Here is a 20,727-nt window from a genome sequence, read left to right as displayed (position 1 = left end):
CACTTGGTTTTTTACCCTTCTCATTTTACAGTCGAAATTCTGCCCGCGTGAGTCCTTGTTCCAGGTACTCTCCCGCTCCACCCTTTGTTTGCAGTTCTTTCTTTTCCTTCCAAGGGCCATTGTTGTCTTCCCCACCTTCTTCTTCTTCCTTGCCATCTGCTCTGAATCCATGGCTAGGACGTCCCCACGAGGTAGTCGGTCGGGAGAGCCGACCGAAGACACTCGGTCGACCCCGAAGGTGGAGGTTTCTTCACTTTCGGGGTCGAACGTCGATCGACTCCGGGAGCAGTACCGCATCCCGGAGCAGTTTCGACTGTTCACCCCCGACGTCGATGATCGGGTTAACAGCCCGCCCGAGGGCCAGGTGGCCTTCTACTTGGAGGATCTCCGGGCCGGCCTTCGATTCCCGATTTCGGAGTTCATCCGAAACATCTTTGACTATTACGGGCTGTGCCCGGCACAACTCGCGCCGAACTCGGTTCGGCTGATAGTCAGTTTTGCACTTTTGTGTCGGCTTTTGCCGACCGAACCTCGGATCTCCCTTTTTCGAGTCTTCTTTGTCCTCCGACCCCACCCTAAAGCCCGAGGGTGGTGGTACTTCGTCCCTTGGAAAGGGCTCTCTTTCATTACTGGTCTTCCATCGTCCATTCACGGATGGAAGAATCAATTTTTCTTTGCGTCGTCTTCTGCTTCTTGGGGGTTTCCCGTCCGTTGGGGGAATCCCCGAACCGAGCCGAATGAGAACAGTCGGGTGGAGGCTGATGATCGGGAGGACTTCCACCGGCTGAAGGACATCTCGGTGCCGAAGCAGAGCGAGCTCGTCACCGAGCAGGCCTTGTACGACGCCGGCCTTAGCCCGGTCCCACGTTTAGGTCGGTTTTTTATTTTTCCGACCACTCTTTCTTCTTTTTGCCTTTCCTTTTCGGCGCTGACCATTTATTCGTTCTTTCCAGATATGCCGCCGAGGACACGACTGACGGCGGCCGACATACGCCAGCACGCCGTGAGGAAGAGGCCGGCGCAAGGCGCCGGGCCGTCGCAGCCTCCCAAGAGGCCCCGTGCGCCTCCGTCGAGCGAACCGACCGGGTCGGAGGCGGAGCCGGTGATTGCACTGTCAGCGCCGACAGTGCTCGTCGATGTCCCGTCCGAGGGACCGTCGGTCGAGGGCGTCGCTTCACCCGACAGACGGGCTGTCGAGTCTGCAGATGGCGCGCCGACCGCTCAGCAGGCTTCAGAAGTTCGGGAGGAGGCCCGTGAACCCGAGCGACCGACGCACGCTGCCGCCGCACCGTCGGTCGAGACTCGGTCGGGGTCAAGCCTGCCGTCAATCTCCGACGCTAGGGCCTGGGCAACTAGCAGAGGCAAGGCCCCCATGGCGTCGGGCGACGAAGGTCGGTCGGCTGGCGGAGGATCGGCCGACTTTCCGCTTCCCGAAGGTGCATCGGGCCTGGCCAACCACAATTTGGCTAGGAAATTGTGCCAGGCGCTCCTCCTTCCCGCCGACATCAACGTGATGAAGAATCAGCATGTGTCCGACATGCTGTCTTCGTTCTATCCGATGATGATCCGGGTAAGTTTCTCTTTCCTCCGACTTTGAATGTAGTTTCTCATAAATTTGCTTTCTCATCGGTCGGTTTCACCTTGTGCAGCTGGTCTTCAATATCTCGGAGCTGGAGGCCGGATATCAGAAGTTCGGCGAGATGCGTGCGGCGTGGAGGGACAAAGTCGGAGCCCTTGAAGCCGACAAAGTCATCCTCGTCGATCAGCTGCAGTAGTCGGTCGACCGAGATGGCCGACTCGAGGGGGAGGTCTCCCGACTTTCCGAGGAGGTCTCCCGACTCAAGGGGGCTTTGGCATCGTCGGAGTCGGAACTTCAGTCAGCCAAGGACGACGCGAAGAAGAAGTCCCGGACCATCCGTCGGCTCCGACATGAGCGAGACGGCGTCGCCAAGGAGCTGGAGGCCGACCGCGAGCAACTCCGAGTTAGTCTCAGAAATCTCGCCAAGGTCGAAGAAGGCTTGTCCATCGCCCAGGCCGACGCAGACATCGCGAAGGCCGAGGCTGAGTCGGCGAAGGAGGCTCTGAGTCGGGCCGTTGAAGTCTTCCGAGACTCGGAGGAGTACCGAGAAGAACTTCTGGAGAGCGGCTACCTCTCGTACCGGGTCGAGTACGAGGATGCTCGGGAAGTCGTTCGAGGCTTGTACCCGAAACTGGATCTCAGCAGCGTAGTTCTGCCGGAGTCGGAGGCCCCAGCTGCGGAGGAGACGGCCGAACCAGTGTCGGATGGTCTCTCCACCAGGGCGGAAGTCAAAGAGGATGCAGAGCCGGCTGCCGAAGATCGGTCGGCCCCGACTGCAGAAGTCAGAGCTGATCCGCCGACCAACTCCCATCGTCATCTAATGGAGGATGTTGACTCCGACGATTAGTCGGTTTTGTTTTATGTTTTCGCTCTGACTTGTAATCGGGCTCCGGCCTTCCTTTGTAAACCTTATTTTGATCCTTCAATGAAATCAAAATTTTTGGACTTAGTTTTTTCTCTGCTTGTTTTCCTTCATTCGTTGTAGAATGTCTTCGTAAGTTGCTAACACATACAGGTCGGTAAGGACGTTCGGCAGCTCGTGCCGTCACGAACGTAGAGTAAGTCCCGACTTTAGATCGGCTTCCGATAGTCAGCGTCGTCAGTCGGGCACGTCTGTTGAGTCGGGAGCCGACCGAATGTGGCAAAGGTTTAGTAGTCGGGTTTCTACTAACGCGTTCAGTCGAATGTCGCTCGGTGCATTCAGTCGGGGGAGCGACGACAAGTCGGATCCCAACGCCCTTATGTCGGGTACTCATGCTGCGCCTTTTGATATACGGTGGCAAGCCGAATATCGTCCGGCCAGCCGTAGCCCGGTCGGTAAGTCGTCAATGCGACAAAGGTCGCGTCGTGCGATAGACGGTGGTAAGCCGAATATCCTTCGACCGGCCGTAGCTAGGTCGGAATTCGCGACGTCGGTCGCGTAGGCATTTCACCTTTCTTTGGTCGGGGCTCGATCGGCTTGTTAGCCGATGGTCTCTGACCCGAAAGTTCGACCGTAGAAGGGGTGTCAACTCCCATCAATGTAGACGCGTCGGTCCTCTTAAGAGTCCGATGTGTCGTCGAAGGTCGAAGGAGTGTAACTCCCGTCCATATGGGTGCATCGGTCCTTGTAAGGATCCGATGTATCGTCGATCGTCGAAGGAGTGTCAACTCCCATCCATAAGGGTGCATCGGTCCTTGTAAGGGTCCGATGTATCGTCGATCGTCGAAGGAGTGTCAACTCCCGTCCATAAGGGTGCATCGGTCCTTGTAAGGGTCCGATGTATCGTCGATCGTCGAAGGAGGGTCAACTCCCGTCCATGTAGATGAGTCGGTCCTCACAAGAGTCCGATGGGTCACCGGCGATAAGGCCGTTGGTTCCAAGTGGACACTAAGTCCACGTTGGCATGTCGGGGCTTGACCTTGATGAGCACCGATCATTAGTCGAAGAGTTAAAACTCCGAGATTCCAAACCGAATTTGTATTCCGACTGAACAATTACAAAGTTCACGGGTAGTACAACTTCAAGTTGTCAGCATTCCAAGTCCGGAGAACGGTTTTCCCCTCAAGGGTCTCCAATCGGTAGGCTCTCGGACCATAAGTATCTGCTACTTTGTAGGGTCCTTCCCAGTTTGGAGCCAACTTCCCTTGGTCCAAGGGCTTCGAGACCTCCGCCTTCCTCAAGACCAAGTCACCAGGCCTGAAAAGCTTTGGTCTGACCTTGGCGTTGTAATACCGAGCGACCCTCTGTCGGTACGAAGCCATGCGAATTTGAGCCTCGTCTCGTAGTTCGGGGAGGAGGTCTAGGTCGGCCCTCCGACACTCAGAGTTGCCCGGCTCTTGATACTGCTCGACCCTTGAAGATGGCAGTCCAATCTCGAGCGGGATCATCGCCTCCGTCCCGTAGGCCAGGCTGAAAGGCGACTCCCCGGTCGGAACGCGGGGTGTCGTTCGGTAAGCCCACAGAACGGAGCCCAGCTCGTCGACCCAGAGACCTTTGGCTTCGTTTAGTCGGGTCTTGAGTCCGTAGAGCAAGGTCCGGTTAGTCACCTCAACCTCGTCGTTGGACTGTGGGTGCCCGACTGAAGTCAGTCGGTGCTTGATGTGGAACCTGGCGCAGAAGTCTCTGAAGTCTCCGAACGTCGTCCTCCGTAAAGGTGATCACGTCGTCTGGGCGCGGCCTTTTCGTCGGCTCCCCTCCCGCAGACGTCCCCGGGCCCAGCCGCTTGGAGATCATGTTGATGACTCCGGCCGTCGGCTGATTGTTCGCCGCTTCTTCAGTCGGCTGGGGTCGTCGATCGGCAACTGATTGGGTCGGCGGATCCTTCCGAAATTTGTCGAGATACCCCCGGCGGATGAGAGCTTCGATCTCATCCTTCAGCTGGATGCACTGCTCGGTGTTGTGGTCGTGGCCTCGGTGAAATCGACAGTACTTCCGACGGTCGAGGCCTTTTGCCTTCAAAGGCGGAGGCCGTCGCAGGTATTCTTCCCCCTCGATCTCCATTAGAATCTGTGCACGAGGAGCGGAGAGAGGAGTGTAGGAGTCATACCTGGGGCATGCCGGCCTCGGAGTTTGTTGCCGGGGTGATTTTTGGGTTCGTCGGGGCGGCGAGACCCGACTATCGGTCGGGGGCCTGCTGGGTTCGGCGGGCTCCCGACCTTTCCTCCGCTTCTCTTTCGGGCCTCTGGGCTCGGCCAAGCGTCGGTCGGACGCTCCTTCGTTCGTGCGCATATACTTGTATGCGCGCTCCAGTAGCTCGGCGTATGTCCGGGGGAGGATCTTGTCCAGAGAGTAGGTGAATCGGGACGCCCTCAGGCTCCGTTTCATGGCTGAGATAGCCATGTCTTCATTGAGGTCCCGAACCTCAAGCGTGGCCGCATTGAATCACGCCACGAAGTATCGGAGCATCTCATTTTCCCCCTGTTTGAGGGAGAAAAGGCTGTCCGATGTTCGCGGCGACTTTCGACTGGTGCTGAAGTGGGCCACGAACGAGTGCTCGAGTTGTCCGAAGGAGTGGATACTTTCCGATCGAAGATCGGAGTACCAGGCCCTGGCAGCCTTGCGGAGTGTGGCGGGGAAGCCGATGCAAAAAAAAGCGTCGGTTGCCCCTTGAATCGTCATGAGAGCTTTATAGCTCTCGAGGTGGTCGACTGGGTCGGTGGAGCCATCATATGGCTCCACGTGCGGCATCTTGAACCGACTGAGAATCGGTTCGTCGAGGACCAGTCGGGAGAGAGGTTGGGCGGTCTGGAAGTCGACGTCGTTCGAAGACTTCTGGCCGTCCATCTGCAACTGCGCGAGCCGACGGTCGATTTCCTCGAACCGACGCTCGTAGTCGTCCGCTCGTCGATGCTGGGAGACCCCGGGAGTGGAGTCTCCGGAAGATTCCGAAAGGGAGGCCGACGGCGTGCGCGGTCGTTTCTCCTTCCTTGCCCGTTCCAGCGGGGAAAGAGAGGGTTGCTGGGACCGCCGGTCATCACGCCAGGGCCGCTCCTCCTCTTCTCCGCGGGAGCGCTGTTGAGGGCGCTCGTGCGGAGGCGACAGGGATCGGCGCGATCGTCGGTGGCTGCTCCTGGAGGGCATCGGACGGGCCGCCGGTTGTTGCTGGAGGCTCTTGACTGCGTCCGTCAGTACAGTCATCTGCCGTACTATGGCCGCGATCTGCACCTCCGTGGTCACCGCGGGGTGTGGAGAGCTGGGCTCCGCCGCCGGCGGTGGCGGGGAGGCCTCTTCCCGACGGGAAGAGCGCCTTGCCGATCTGGTGATCCTCGATCGCTGGGCTCTTGTCTTTGTCATCGTGTCTCCTACCTGGCGCGCCAATCTGTTGCGGCCAATCGCCTCATCGTCCGATCACCGGGGAACGTGCACCTGCAAAAATGAGAAGTCCACACTGACCGGAGGCGGCTCCGACGGGGACCCTCCGACGATCAAGTCAGAGAGGTGACTGGGCAACAGTGAAATGAAGACAGAGAGCTCGATCGAGAGAGAGAGAGGGAGAGAGGGAGAGGAGCGAGCCTGTGAGAAGTGGGGGGAGCCGATCCTTTGCACTGTTGCCTTCCCCGATTTATATAGTGGAGCACGGTATGGCGCCGTCATTAATGGCGCAGACAAGTGAGGAACTGTCAACTCACTGTAGACTGTCAGAGTCGCTGTGAAAGTGTCACGTCGTCGTGGGACTGTCAAATCACCAGGGTTGACAATGCCCTCAGCGGGACAATGCCCCTAGGTGGCAGCGCCGCATGCCGCTGTCAGAACTGACAAGGTCCGGCGGTTGTACGGCGATCAGAGGAGTCGACCGACCCTAGGTCGGTAGCCAGCTGAGTGGCATCGGGCTCCTCCGTTGGTCGGCAAGTCTTATGTGAGTCGGCCGCCAGACATTCCGATTCAGTCGGTCGGGAAGGGTGCGCCCGACATATCCTCAGTCGGTCGTAAGCCGATGATGGGCCGGTGATGGCGTCAGTCGGTCAGTCCGACTGTCAATCGGTCGGTCGGTTCCTCCGATCGTAAGTCGGTCGGTCGGTCCGACTGTCGATCGATCGGTCGGTTCCTTCGGCCATCGGTCGGTCGGTCGGTGGGTATTCTCCAACAGAACTCAATCCCTACTCTCTTTTATGGATTCAATTTTTCATTCCAATTCTGATTTCGATCACGAACCAAATATTTTGGAAGATTTGATCATTTCGATTCCAATTCCGAACCATTTTGATTCTCATTTTTATTTTGATTTCGGTTACGATTCAAATGCCCCCTCTATATAGGTGTTATTCACAATGTATTCACATGTCTCTGATAAAGCGTGTTCTTTGTATCTGATTTATGATGTAATTTGTTAGCACGATGATTATAAACTGAAATCTGTAGTGGCAGCTTCTGTAATTCTATCAAAAGTCTGTGCATTGCCAAGAGAGTTCGCCGGTTCATATTTTTAAGTTTGCACAAAAACCAGGAAAGGACTGTCCTCTGCATGCATGGCTGTGGTGGCTTTATGTACTAATAGTGATATAGAATTGCAGGGGGTAATATATTCAGTATGGCTCAACTTGATTCTTCTCCGTCGACTGCAGATACCATCATCTACATGTAATATCTTAGAAAGCATCTTTCAATTTGCATATCTATCATCTAAGTGGGCTTTATGTTAACAAACTTTCCCTTGCCTATTTTTTAGGGTTAGATCCGAAGGAAATCCTAATCATCCTCAGCGTTCAAGATTTTCGGATCCACAGATCTCCAATAGCCTTGTGGTAAGGTGATTATGCCACATAATCTGACAGTCACAACAATTATATCCATAAAATAAGATGAAATTATTGGTGCTTATACCATCAAAACACAACCCTCCTCCCCCCAACAAAAAAAAAAAATTCTCTCCAAAAAAAAAAATTTACGTATATTTTCAAACTTCAAATTTACATGAATATCTTCATAAAATTACTATTTATTTATATATTTTTATATTTTTTTTACATATCTATTTATAAAGATAGTTTAATTATTTTAATTTTAAATTATTAATTTTTTAACGATATTAACTGATGTGAGTACATATACGAAAGATAAGAAAAAAGATATATATAAAAAATAAATATTTTATGAAAAAATATATATAAATATTAATTTTAAAAAAATATTTATGTAAATTTAAATATTTAAGATGATATGCATGCAAAAAAGAAAAAAAAAAAATCAAACTCAATGCTGGCATGGTTAATAATATTTTCTACCAAGATTTACTCAAACATTCGCTTAACTATATTCCATAACAGCATATAACAACTTATCAAGCAAAGCTCAAAAAACCAAACAAACAATTGGATAGATAAATCATCCGATTTAACTAAAAAACAAAACAAAAAACTTGATAGAAACACTAAAATCCGAGAATCTCACGACTTTGTAACACGATCAAATCTTTTCAAATTTATTAGCCCTTACAACAGGATTGGCCTTGGCAATGGCACTTCGACCTGCAGCCTTGTAGTCGAACGTGCACTCGTGCTCTTCCGGATAGCGGTGCACTGCACAGTACGTCGCTCCGCACCGGCACTTGAATCCCCCAGCCGGCCCCACCCTTTTGTTGCACCGGTTGCATCTCTGCTTCGCCGACTCTCCGCCGCTAGACGATGGAAGCACCGCACCGGCTGTGGGAGAATGGGTGGTGCCATCGCCACCCTCATCAACCATGGCGTTCATGGTAACAATAGCAATAGGTGCAACAGGTTGTTGCTGATCGAGACAAAATGCTTTGAAACACTTGGAGCATAGATTGAGCGTCGTCGAGCTCCCAAAAAACCCACAGCCATTGGCACACAGAGATGGATTCTTGCAGCCCTCCTCAGAAGCCATAACGATCAACCGTGAAATCTCTGGTGCGAGAAACTTTTGCAGGGATTAAAAAGAACTCTAGGTTGAAAAAAAAAAAGAAAAAGAAGTTAAAGACATAAACATTAGTTTACCTGAAAGTTTATCTGAGAAGCAAGCTCTAAGAAGAGGGAGAAGCGTTTAGAGGACAAGGACGCGGTAGGAGAGGAACTTCGACGTGAGGACAGAGGAAATTAAGGACTCGTTATTTATAGGCGAAGCGTCCGTAAAAGTTCAGGGACGGACGGATTCTTGGCTTACCATAAAAGAAGAGCGGTCACCAGGACGGACTCGGATTTCCTAAATTACTAACGCGTCTTTAGACCACCATGATTAAGTTTTATTGGTATATTCCTCAAGGCAATGGGACTGGGAGTTGCACCAAACTCAGATGCAGCAATATCATGAGTGACAATACATTATGTATGGAAATTCACTTGTGGAAGCAAAATTGGGAGAATCATCTGTTATAAGAATCCTTCTGAAAAAAAAAAAAATATCAAATCAAAAATTATTTTTAAGTAAAAATTTTGATAAACATCAGACTTATCTAAACCATATGATAATGATAAGAATATGAAATTTGATCCGATTAGATTGGCTCATCAATTTATAATACAGACGAAGAAAAAATTCACTATCCTCAGATAAATTTCTGACTCCCATGCCAGTGTAATTATCTCATTAATAGTTCCATAACCCCTATTTTCTCCCAATAGTTGTGACCTCACAAAGTGGAAGATCGCTAGCTGCTGTTAGAGTTGCAATACCTTGCCTATGGACAGCGATGGGTATATGAATTCCAACATGGGTGAAGCCTCCTTCATCGTCTTACCTTTCTAAACTATCACAGTCCATTCTAAGAATAGTGAGGCGAGTCTTTCTACAGTTTCAGTTGCCGAGTTAGCTTCGAAACAGATTGTCCTCCCATTACGTTCTTTCCAAATACACCAATGTGCAACGAGGAGGAGGGAGAGTATATGTATGTATCATACGGCTGCCTATCCAGTCATTCTATGCAGTGAATTTTGTTGGGCAGCTGAGAAAGGTGATTTTCTTAGTTGAGAGATCCAGATATATAATTGAGCTCGAATTTTCTGCTGTGCACCACATGGTGTGGTGCACAATACATCGTCCATCATATAATGGACGGTCGCATGTGAATGCACGCCCGTTGTGCACGATCGTACACAGCAGTCCATCACATGATGAACAGGATACACTGTGCACCGTATTGTGCGGTGCACAGTAGAGAATCCACATGATATATAACCAGGGGCAGGTTATCGACTTTTTCATCGTGCCTAAACCAGAGTTTTCACTCTATGTTGGTGTTACTCGCAATGTATTCATTCGTCCCTGATAAAGCGTGTTCTTTGTGTCTGATTCATGATGTAATTTGTAACCATGTCTTATAAGAGCGCCATGGCCTCGGAGGTTTGAGATCATACGGGTCAAGCGATTTGCTTGCCTAGCTTTTTTGAGGATTGAAAAAATGGGGATTGACCCCATCACAATGCTTAATTCCCTGCTTCAACTAAAGCTAGTTTGATGTCTGAACAAACATGAACAAATCTATATAGAGTTTACTTTTCAGCTTTACCGGGATCTATTCTGTCAAACTATTTTTGCGGTTCTAGAGTAAAACCTCAATAATGAAGGACAATTTTGTGATTTCAGAAAAATGAAAAGCATCTTTTTGGTTTTTATTTGCTTTTAACTTGATTAAAACTATTCAAGAGAAGGAAGGTAACAATTTTGGCTGATTAATGAGAAATAAGTACACATTCAAATAAAATTATATAAAAAATAGATTTAACTTATTCAGGAACTAAAACACAGTCTAATGGATTTTTAGCTGTCTGTGCTAATGTTTCCTATGCGGAGACATGGTAACGATTTTAAAATTTTTTTTATGAGAAAGATATAATTAGAAACAATGCCATCCATGGTTCCATCGGTATAAATATGTAGTAGATAGATTATATATTTTTTATGATAAAAATATCCTCTCGAGACTATAAATAAGGATAGCAATCGAATTGGATCAGATCATAAATGAATCGGATCAATGCGGATCGATCAAAAAAATCATCAATTCAAACTCGATCTGTTTATTAAATAAATAATTCAATCCGATATATTTAATTTATTTATTAAATAGATCAAATTAGATTAGATGAATTAATTAAATTAAATTAAATAAATCAGAAACAGATTAAATAGATTTTAAACAAATTAATAGATCTTCAATGAGTTAAATAGATTTGATTAAATGAGTTAAAAATGATTAAACAGGTTAAAAAAATTATCTATGCAATTTGATTTGAATATTAAATAGATTAGATAGATCAAATATTTAAAATTTAAATTTAATTTAATTATTAAATAAATTAAATAAAATTAATTTATTTATAATTTAAATATATTTAATTTATATTTAAATTTATTTGTGATGAATTGAAGAACGAATTGATAGTTTGGATCATATTCCGTCAATTAGGCTTGTATTAGTCCAGGCCAGATGAGCCTACGAACGGGGGCTAGCTTCAAGAGACGTTTCCCGTTTGTTCTTTTTTTTTTTTGTTTGGTAAATTTTCCCGTTTGTTCTTTGGAGTCGTTTCACAATTCCCGAAAAGGTGGCTGACCAGCCGAGCTTGCCGCATACCGCCGATGGAAAGTGGAAACCAAGGGGCGGCACAATACCACGCGACCCCACCTCGTGCAAATTATTTACGCTCGACTGCATATAAACCCTTTATGCGAACGCGTAATTCTGCCGTCCACGTAGCTCTCGAACTCATCTGATCTGCTCATTGTTCCGAATTTGTATACCCGCTTAGGAATTTCTACACGTTCCATTTGGATATTTCTGTGAACAAAACGTGGGCTAAAACCAGCAGCCCCTCCACTTATTTCTTTCTCCGTTTCTGTTTTTTTTTTTTTTTTTAATACGTATAAGGGCCCACAAAATCCTTTCTGAATAAAAACCAAATGGTCCTCTCGATGGCTTCACCTCAGAGAGAATTAGGGAGAGATGGGTATTCCTGCGGATTTGAGAGACGCTTGGGCGAGCAAAAGGAAATCTTTTGCGATCGCTTCTCCTAACGAGCCGGCTGTCCTCCATTCCAAGAGCTCCGTGAGAGGTTGGTCGCATAAATTTCTCTATTATTTTTTTGGGATAAAAAATAAATTTTCTATTCATTAGAACAAAGTTTTGTCTTGACCCTTTTGCTTTCCATGTCTCCAATTTGGCAAGTCGAATTCTAATTTTCCGAGAGAAATCATTGTAAAATTCCTCCGTTTTGCTAATAAGACCAAAATAATCGTATTTGAAATATTGATTTGATCTTAAAGAGCGGAGGATTAATAAATTTGATGCTAAATTAGTTCTTAATGCCACCTTCTTCCGGTGTTTCATGCACTAATTTGAGCCACGAATGACATGTCGTCCCGTCCATCAAATCTCAATCACAAACAACACTTCCTTTTGCACCCGATTTTAGGTACCAACCTCGTGATCAAAGTCTTACAATTAGGCATTGCAACAGGAGCAGCACAGTGACTCCATAACATAAAAAAAAGGGGAAAAAATGACCACATTTGTTGGATCGTTTTTCTTGTATTCTTACTATTTTTTGGTTGTAACTCATAGACCATATTGCCTTGTTAACAGAATGGATAAGGGTGTTTCCCGTCATTTTTTTTCAATTATAATGCCATGGATTGCTGATGCAAATTTCTTCTTGTTTAATTCTTTGTTTCACAGAAGCCGTTCAGTCAGGAATTAAGACAGCCTTAATTGCAGGTGCTGTAGCTGCAGTACCAACAGTAAGCTTTCCAGTCCAATTCATGTCATGTTAATTGTTAAAGAATATTTGATCTAGTTCCCTGCTTTCATTTCGGCCATTGTCACAGATATTGAAGTATAAGTTAACGAGGAAACTGGTTTCACTTTGGCTATTCAGGCTCCTTTTCTGAAAGAAATAATTCTAACATGAAGGTTTTTGATTTCTTATAGGCTGTTGCAATCCTTTTTACTGATATCTAATTCTATTATATGTTTCAGTTGGTTGGCTGTCGTGTTATTCCATGGGCTAAAGCTAACCTTAATTACACCGCACAAGCGCTCATCATATCAGCAGGTAAGTTGTGCAGGACATACTTAAGTTTTGCTGGCATGATTTGTCGAAAACTGGACCTGCAATACCTTCAGTCCGATATGATTTAAAGCATAATTGGTTTGGAAAGTTAAAAAGAGTGGGAATGTTGGCTAGTTATCTTCCATTATTTTTTTTGAGTTGATTAAAACATAATGAATGTGCTACTTTTGCATTTTCAACATACAAGAAGCTATTTTGTGTTCTGTATATCTCTTTTGACTTATCAGCAATATTTGGATGGATAGTGTAGAGCCATGTCAATGTCTTCCAGATATGTGCCCTTTCATTCCAGACATACTAAGGAACCTAGTTTTTATCGTAATTGTGGTGCCATATGTTTGACAGCTAAGGTTTAGGATGTATCATTTAATGCCAGCAAAATCTGAAAAATTGATATCTGCTGAATGACCCAAAAAGGATTCAAGGCAAAGGAGAATCTAATTACCAAACCAGGAGCGAAGCCTAGAAGGAGGTCCTGTTGATCAGTGAAAGCTCCAGAAGCTTAGGACACCAAATAGAGCGTCATAAATATGTCAAGCTGTCACGCCCCCGATCCGAGATTGTGAATCGAGGGTCATGGCAACCGCCGCATACTTATGAAGAACTCTCTCCATAAGCATGCAAGGCATCTCATCACGATATCAATGCATCACAGCGAAATAAATTCAAATAATTATTATTCAACTTTAATTCAAGTAATTAAATCAAATGTCTTACATTCAATAAAATTTTACTAACAATAAAACAATAGGTCTAAGTTCAATGAAGTTGACAATGCTAAATCTCGCCTCTAAAAGCTCTGTCCCAATATTTCTTCCCACGCTCGAAATTAATTATCTGAATCTGAAAAATAGAAAGAAAGGTAATGAACTAGACAGCCCAGTAAGTAACAAATATCTCAACTAGATATTTCAGATATTATATAATTTTTAAGAACAATATTGCAAATAAACATAAGAGTATATTTCATGCTGATTTAATACAAATCCAATATTTTCAAATATTCACATATAATATAATCATAAATCCGATTCGATTCAAAAACACTCGCAGCTCAACAGACTTGACTATGACCAACGTTTAACCCCCATTGGTGGGGTCCACAGAATACCAGCGCACAACCCCCACTGGCAGGGTCCACAAACACCAGCGCACAACCCCCACTGGCAGGGTCCACAAAGCACCAGCGCACAACCCCCACTGGCAGGGTCCACTGAAACCAACGTATAATCCCCATTGGCGGGGCTCACTGAAACATAGTTAGGCTGAGAGCATAAATCCAATCTGTATCAAAATACTTTGTATCATAATATATCATAATTTTTCACTGAACATGCGCATAAATCGACATACCATAACATTTCAAAAGCACTTTTCTTTCAAAACATAATTTCATAAATCATGCATAATTTCAGAGAATAATTATTTATTTTCAGAATAAATATGGAATATCTCGAGAAGATGATTCATTACTTACTTTTCACGGAGCACTGAATGAACAGATCGACTAACTTCTAGGAAATTCTTCCGTGCCTATTATCCAAAATTATATTTTTACATTAATTTTAATTCAAAATTCAATCTAAACAAATCCCAAATCAAGACCTCACTTAAAATCAGACTCTTCCCTAAACTCGATCAAAATTATCAAATGAAGCCTTCCACTACGCTAATCCTAGAGGAATAACTTTAGAGAGAAAAATCCATCAAGAGAGAGAAACAATCTAGAGAGAGAAAATTTTAGAGAGAGAAAGTCCAATTCCAGAGAGAGAAAGTAAGGGTTTAGACTGAAAGAAGAGAGAGGAGAGAGAGAAACTCTCTCTCTCATTTTTTTTATTTATTTATTCATTTATTTATATATATATATAAGTATATATATATATTTTATTATTATTATTATTATGATTATTTTCTTTTCTTTTCTCTCTTTTTTTTTCTTCTTTTTCTTTTCTTTTCTTTTCTTTTCTTTTTCTCTTTTTCTTTTTTTTTTCTTCTTTTTCTTTTTTTTTCTTCTTTTTCTTTTCCTTCTTCTTCTTTTCTTTTTCTCCCGTGGTTTTCCTTTGGGCCGAAACAGGGGACCGTGAGGTCCCCTCGTTGGCTGGCCGGCCGGCGGCGCAGCCGGCGTGGGGCGGCCGTCGGCAGGAGGGGGTGACTCGCCGATAAGACGAGAGCCAAACCGGTGGTCAGCGGTGACCACCGGCGCCGGTAATCAAAGGGAAAACGTCCAAAAATGAAAGTTACTTCCGCAACAAAATCCGGCGACTCTGGTCGCCGGCGAGCATGTACATCGGCACGGGAAGGAAGGGGGAGAAGAGAGGAAGGGGAGGAGGCTTACCTCCGTCGCCGGCGAAGTTTTTTCGGCGAGAAATTGGACGGCACAGTGACGGATCTCCGTGAGGAATTTCCGGCGATTGCCGCCGTTTTGCCCCGGGATTTCTCGATGAGAGGAGAGAGGAGGGATCTCCTCCTTAAATAGGGCCGAAGGGAACTTGTTTCCGACTCCGATTAGGAGCCGGTGAACGGAGGAAGAAGACTCCCTTCGGGAGTTCTTCTCCTCTGTTTTCCTTCCTTTTTTTTTTTTTGTTTTGTTTTGGGCTTTGGTGGGCTGAGATTTGTTATCGGGCCGGGCCATCACACAAGCCCTTTAGGCTATTAAAAATGGCCCGTTTGCTTTTTCCTAGCACTCCTGCGGCTATTTAATTGGCCATGATTATTTTTTATCTAGCTAACCTTCAAAGCCATTCTTTTCTGTGAAAGAATATGCGTTCCTCAACTGTCCAACCAAAAGAATGGCTGTCTGCAGAACTTTACTTCAGCTTATATAGGGTCTTAACTCCAGACAGCCCTCCAACTCCATTTTGAATGATCCTCAAATCATTTATTTTTTTGAGGGAAAGGGAAGCAGGGAACTGCCACCCGTCTTTTATTAAGCTGACTATTTACAGAGCATGATCAAAAGAGAAGAACAGAGAGGAAAAGGGGACTGAGAAACTCCGATGCAGCACTAGAGCATGAAACAACATTCACTGAACACTCCTCCCAAGCTTAGTGCGAACATCTTACACCCAGTTGGAAGCAAATTGGGTTCTCAAAGTCAAACAAATGTTCCGAACATCTGTAGTGTAGCCAGATGTGATCAGCAAGGGTGAAACAGAGTTAAGATTGAAGAGTTTTTGAAGCACTTCAGGGAGAGTGTAGTAAGGGTGTCATGCACCACACAGTGCATCTGGAATCTCCAAGGAGAGAGGAGTGGCTTGATAGAAAGGGAGAGAATTACTATGTGAATGAACCTCAAATCACTGGTCACTCAAACTGGAATGCCCGGAGGTTTGCAACAGTGACTTGATGAGTGATTTATTTATATAAAGTCTACCAGTCAGCAATTTAGCCTTCTACTGTATTTCTTCACCACCAGACTTCAATAGAAAATTATCAAATACATAGTCATTCACATAGTAATTCTAAGTAGACAAAGTGTATTTTCTAACAAAAAAAGTCTAAAATGTTTGGCATGTTAAAATAACTCAAGAATTTGAAATAATATTTAAATGCAACAGAAAACCCACTTGTAGTAATGATTGACATAGATAGGTTTCATTTTGAGTTCATGAATTTCTATTTTCATTGGAAAGGACAGTTTTACCTTTTCAGCTTGAGCTGACTCATCTGTGAATTTAGAGTTATGTCTGTCTGTACAGTGAGTCCTGTTCCGTCTCTCATGCTAGGATACTAACTGAAGAATTGTTTCCACGTACTGAGTTTTGTTCTCTCTATCATGTTGAATATCAACCTAAGCATTGTTTCCATGTTACTGTTATTTGGCGGGTGTACTGAATGCTGTAGTTTTATATTATTGAAGCTTAAGTCTTACCTTTAGCACCTTAAGTCCAAGTTCTAGGTTTCCCTGAGCTTGCATGCTTTCTTATTGAAGTGTGTTAAATAATGATAGACTTCAGTTCTATTCCTGCATCAACTCATGTTCCAGCAGTTGCAAAGCGATGCTTTAATCCCAGAGCAGTATGTTATGTAGCTTATTCGAAACTTTCATTATGCAGCTTCCATTGCTGGGTTCTTCATTGCTGCTGACCAGACTATTCTAGAGAGTGCAAGGGAAAATTCGTTCCAGAAGTATGATAAAACAACTTGATGGGGACTCTTTCCCCCGAGTACAGTCATTACTGCTAGGAGAATCGACCTGGTTTCTCAGTTTCAATGCATTTCATATCTAAGCTTGTATCTTAGATCGTGCTTAACCAAACCAATTGCTGTTCATATGCTTACCCTCTGAATAACTGTAATATCGTATGAACTATGCTCCCTTCTGTTTCTCTCTCTTTTCTTTTTGGCTACTGTATTTAGCTCTTAATCCACCTTCTTTGTTTATTCATCTTTCTGAGTTTCTTTTGTTTGCTCTTCCTCTTTACACCAGGTTGGTAAATAGAAAACAAGGACTTTTGCCTTCATCAATTACAGTGATAATCTTCTGTCTGCTAAATATTTTTATGCGCATATGTCATCTTGTTGTTAGGACTGCTGATTTTTTTAGTTATAGTCTGGTTTAACTTGAAGTTGTGTAACTTCAATTTGCTGTCTGTGGCTGGTATTTGGGATAATGGGAGGAATTCATTGCTCCATGACTGTGGTAGTGGCGAGCTTTGTTCGTTTATGAAGTTGTGATGGCCTTCCTATGCATCCACAGATGCAAGACAGCTGAAGAAGTTCTTTACAATGTTAAAAGAGACCACGGTCACATTTGATTAGGCATCATTAGAGGGGTAGGAGCGCTTGAGCTTCGATGTCCTTGTGTATTGCAGTGTCTCCGAGTTTTGACTCAAATTGGATTGGTGCGGTGTTGCTCTAATCTAAATTCTGTGGCAACTCAAGTATGATCAGAGCACCAGGAGCAGCAGCGTCCAAATTGAGAAAGAAATACCATTTTTGAGCTAATAAGTTGTTAGATGATCATTGAAACTGGTTAAAGAAGGAAAAAGAGCATGCTGTATCTATGTAAGCATACGCTTATTAGTTCTTTTACAAATCTCTTCTCCCACCAATAGAAATTCTATCAGACTCTTTTTAGATTTGATAGAGTAATTCTATCTGACTTCAGTGCTATCCAACCAGGTCAATATTCTTCTTAAATGGAATTGCTAGCATCATGGTGCTACTCATAGTCTCATGAGATCATGCTGGCATGTCTTTATGTCATTTGTGGTGCATACGAGGGAATTATTAGATATGTTTCTTTTTGTTTTTAAATGTGTCCGAGAAATTTTTAGAGTTTTTGGCAATAAAGATTGTGTTTTACTGCGGTGTTCCGCGGAAATCTTACTAATTTTTTTTAGAGCCTGATGTGGTGATGGTAATCAATTATTAATAAACAAAAGTTCAGGATCATTCAAAAAATAACCGGTTGCTAAGTGGAAGTATGCAGCACAAATGCCGTAGTCATTGAGAAGTGAAGGGGTAGTTCCTACGTGTTATTCAAAGAGAAGGGGTAGTTCCTATAAGAAAATGGAGAGGGAGGGAGGGAGGGAGAGAGGGGTTCATCTCTCCCACGTCTTGCCTTCATTCATTCTCTCATCCCTGTCTTGTCCCGCCTCGGCCGTCTCCTGTGCCTTCAACCTCTTTGCTCTTAGTAGCTCCTCTCCACTGATTTTTGACCTCATCCTCTCTATCAGCATCTTTAGCTACAAGATGCGCCCTATCATGACCATATCGCCGCTGCCATCCTCTATGGATCTAATGCCGTTGCTGAGATCTCCCTCCTATCGGAAAGGGGACCACCACCACCATTCTGATTCACATGATGGCAGTGGCAGATTATGTTGAGGCTAATGTTGCCAAGGAGATCACCGCTGATTGTAGCTACAATGATGACATCATTAATTTTCAAGTTAGGGTTTCAATCAAGATTAAATTGTAGGCCAAAGAAGATAGTGGTGGTGGGGGCATTGAAGGATTGGTGATATACCAAACAACACCTTACAGTATTTTATCGAGACATTAGGATGGATCCTGGCATTGATAATCCGGTCATCGGAATGATATGAGCACTAAAGTAATGTGCAAATATTATAGTAATATATAATTATTGTATTTGATATATTATTAAAATATCACTAGAAATAGAACTTTATTGTGTTTAGTATACCACTAAGTAATACTAGTAATGATATATAAAATACCATAAGTAGCCATATATATTAGTATATAATAATTAGTTTATAACTTGATTAAATATTCTTTATTTACAGCTTCTTACAAAAATTTATAATAGTAGTAATAGTAATAATCATATTTATTATTATTACAGATATCTATTAGGCTATTAATATGATATGATGGTAATATTATATATAATCAAGCTTAGTTAGGTTTAGCCAATTTTGACCATCAATATCAAGATATTGTTGAAGATGAAAGATCAAAAAAAAGAAAGACATAAAGAGAATTTTTTTTCTATCCAATTTAATAATTAAAAATATTTTTATCTTAAAATAACTTCAGTACCTATCAAACAGCATCTAAAAATATATTATAGCAAGATCCATAAAAATTTCATTGCTTTCATGTCAAAATAAAGTGAATAAATTGCAACAATCTTTCTTAAGATTTAAGATAATTATAAATTTTGATTTATTATTTTAGAAATATGTATTTCACTATTTAACTTTTACTATATATATATATATATATATATATATATATATATATATATATATATATATATATATATATATATATATATGATGTATAACTTTCTATCAATATCTTTCTATTAAATAGATTAATAGTGTTACTGGCATCATCGCCGTAAGATTTTTAAAATAGCTTATATTTTTTATTTTGATTTCTTTTATTTTTAAATTTTAAATTTTTATATTTGATTGGGGTTACGAAAATATTAAATGGGATTATGTAATTATCTCAAAATTTGAAAGGGTCAAGATAATTTACTCATATAAAATTAAAAAATAATAAAATTTCATGCAAAATGCTTGGATAAAAGACGAGGACAACAACCACACCCAAGTCCCAACAGGTATTTCATATTAACTATGACTTTTGTTATAATTTTTAAGTGTTGCGTGCTGTTTGGCGTTTTTGTTAACCCCATTGACCAATAAGCCCCTTTAGTATATTGACAACACTAGTGCAAGTAGGTGATTATTTGGTGAAATTGATATAGAAAAATATTTATTGTTAAATTTTTAGCTGCCAAACCTGCAACGGACTTTACAAAAAAAATTCCTCCAATTGCCACGTGCCCTATGGCATGGAGACCTCGTTTGGCGTATTTGTTGGGCTTCGTAGATTTTATCCCTTATCACGTCTTGGATTAGTCCAAGGTGGGGTAGGGTAATAAGCGCGGGGACGGTGAGCTAGGCGCACGCTGACCGTCGGTGAGCTTTAAAAGAGTAAAGTGCCGTCTCTTGCGACCAACAGTGCTGATGGTGGCAGTGGTGGGGCCACGTACGGTTGCCAGCTAATCTTACCCTTGTCCCTTGGACAAGAGTTAACTAACGGATCCGTTAGCGCCGGTGGTTTTGAAATCCGGACAGCTTGCAAGGAGTTTGCTTACAAGGCATCGGTTTGATGGACGTGTGGCCCAAGGAAGAACAAGCGGTCAACCCAACTAAGCTCCTATTTTACCGCGAACAAGTGGGTTAGATCCAATCCCCGGACCCAAGCTCCTATGTACACAAGTCTGCGATGTGTCTAAGTCCGGACAGAGGCCCAACCCAATGTATCCGGGTTTTATACGTTTATTTTATTTTTATTTTTTATGAAAAAAATATTTTTTTTTGAATTGCAAAAGAGTTAAAGATCCGACAACAACAACTAAAAAACTGTCAGCCAAAATAAGAATCTTTATTTCAATAGGAAGCAAGGTGACAGAATGAAAATCAACCGAACATTATAGCCGAGCTAATCCATCAACAGGTTGATTGGCTTCACAAAAAAACATAAGATATCAAGAAAAAAAATTAGGGAGTGTAAACAAAATTTAATGTCAGCAAGAAGAGGGTGCCAAAATTGTTCGTCAAATTTAAGTAATCTATCTTGGTGAAGATTTGAGATTCATTTGACTACTACAACGGAATCTTCTTTCCATTGAAGGGATTTGGATTCAAACTGAA

General features: G+C 43.6%; 2 protein-coding genes across 2 annotated transcripts; one reads left to right on the top strand and one right to left on the bottom strand.

The window, feature by feature from the left end:
• Window positions 1-7,964: 7,964 nt before the first annotated feature.
• Window positions 7,965-8,405, bottom strand: LOC105041883 (zinc finger A20 and AN1 domain-containing stress-associated protein 8-like). Its single transcript, XM_010918946.3, has one exon. It carries the CDS (start codon window positions 8,403-8,405, stop codon window positions 7,965-7,967), a length of 441 nt encoding a protein of 146 aa, XP_010917248.1.
• Window positions 8,406-11,406: 3,001 nt separating this feature from the next.
• Window positions 11,407-16,970, top strand: LOC105040195 (early nodulin-93). Its single transcript, XM_010916620.3, has 4 exons — window positions 11,407-11,566; window positions 12,190-12,251; window positions 12,490-12,565; window positions 16,639-16,970. Exons 1-4 carry the CDS (start codon window positions 11,458-11,460, stop codon window positions 16,728-16,730), a joined length of 339 nt encoding a protein of 112 aa, XP_010914922.1. The 5' UTR covers window positions 11,407-11,457; the 3' UTR covers window positions 16,731-16,970.
• The last annotated feature ends 3,757 nt before the right edge of the window (window positions 16,971-20,727 follow it).

Source organism: Elaeis guineensis, chromosome 2, assembly GCF_000442705.2.
Source record: "Elaeis guineensis isolate ETL-2024a chromosome 2, EG11, whole genome shotgun sequence".
Taxonomy (NCBI): domain Eukaryota; kingdom Viridiplantae; phylum Streptophyta; class Magnoliopsida; order Arecales; family Arecaceae; genus Elaeis; species Elaeis guineensis.
The sequence above is the reverse complement of the archived record's forward strand: the minus strand, read 5'-3'. Positions and strand labels throughout refer to the sequence as shown.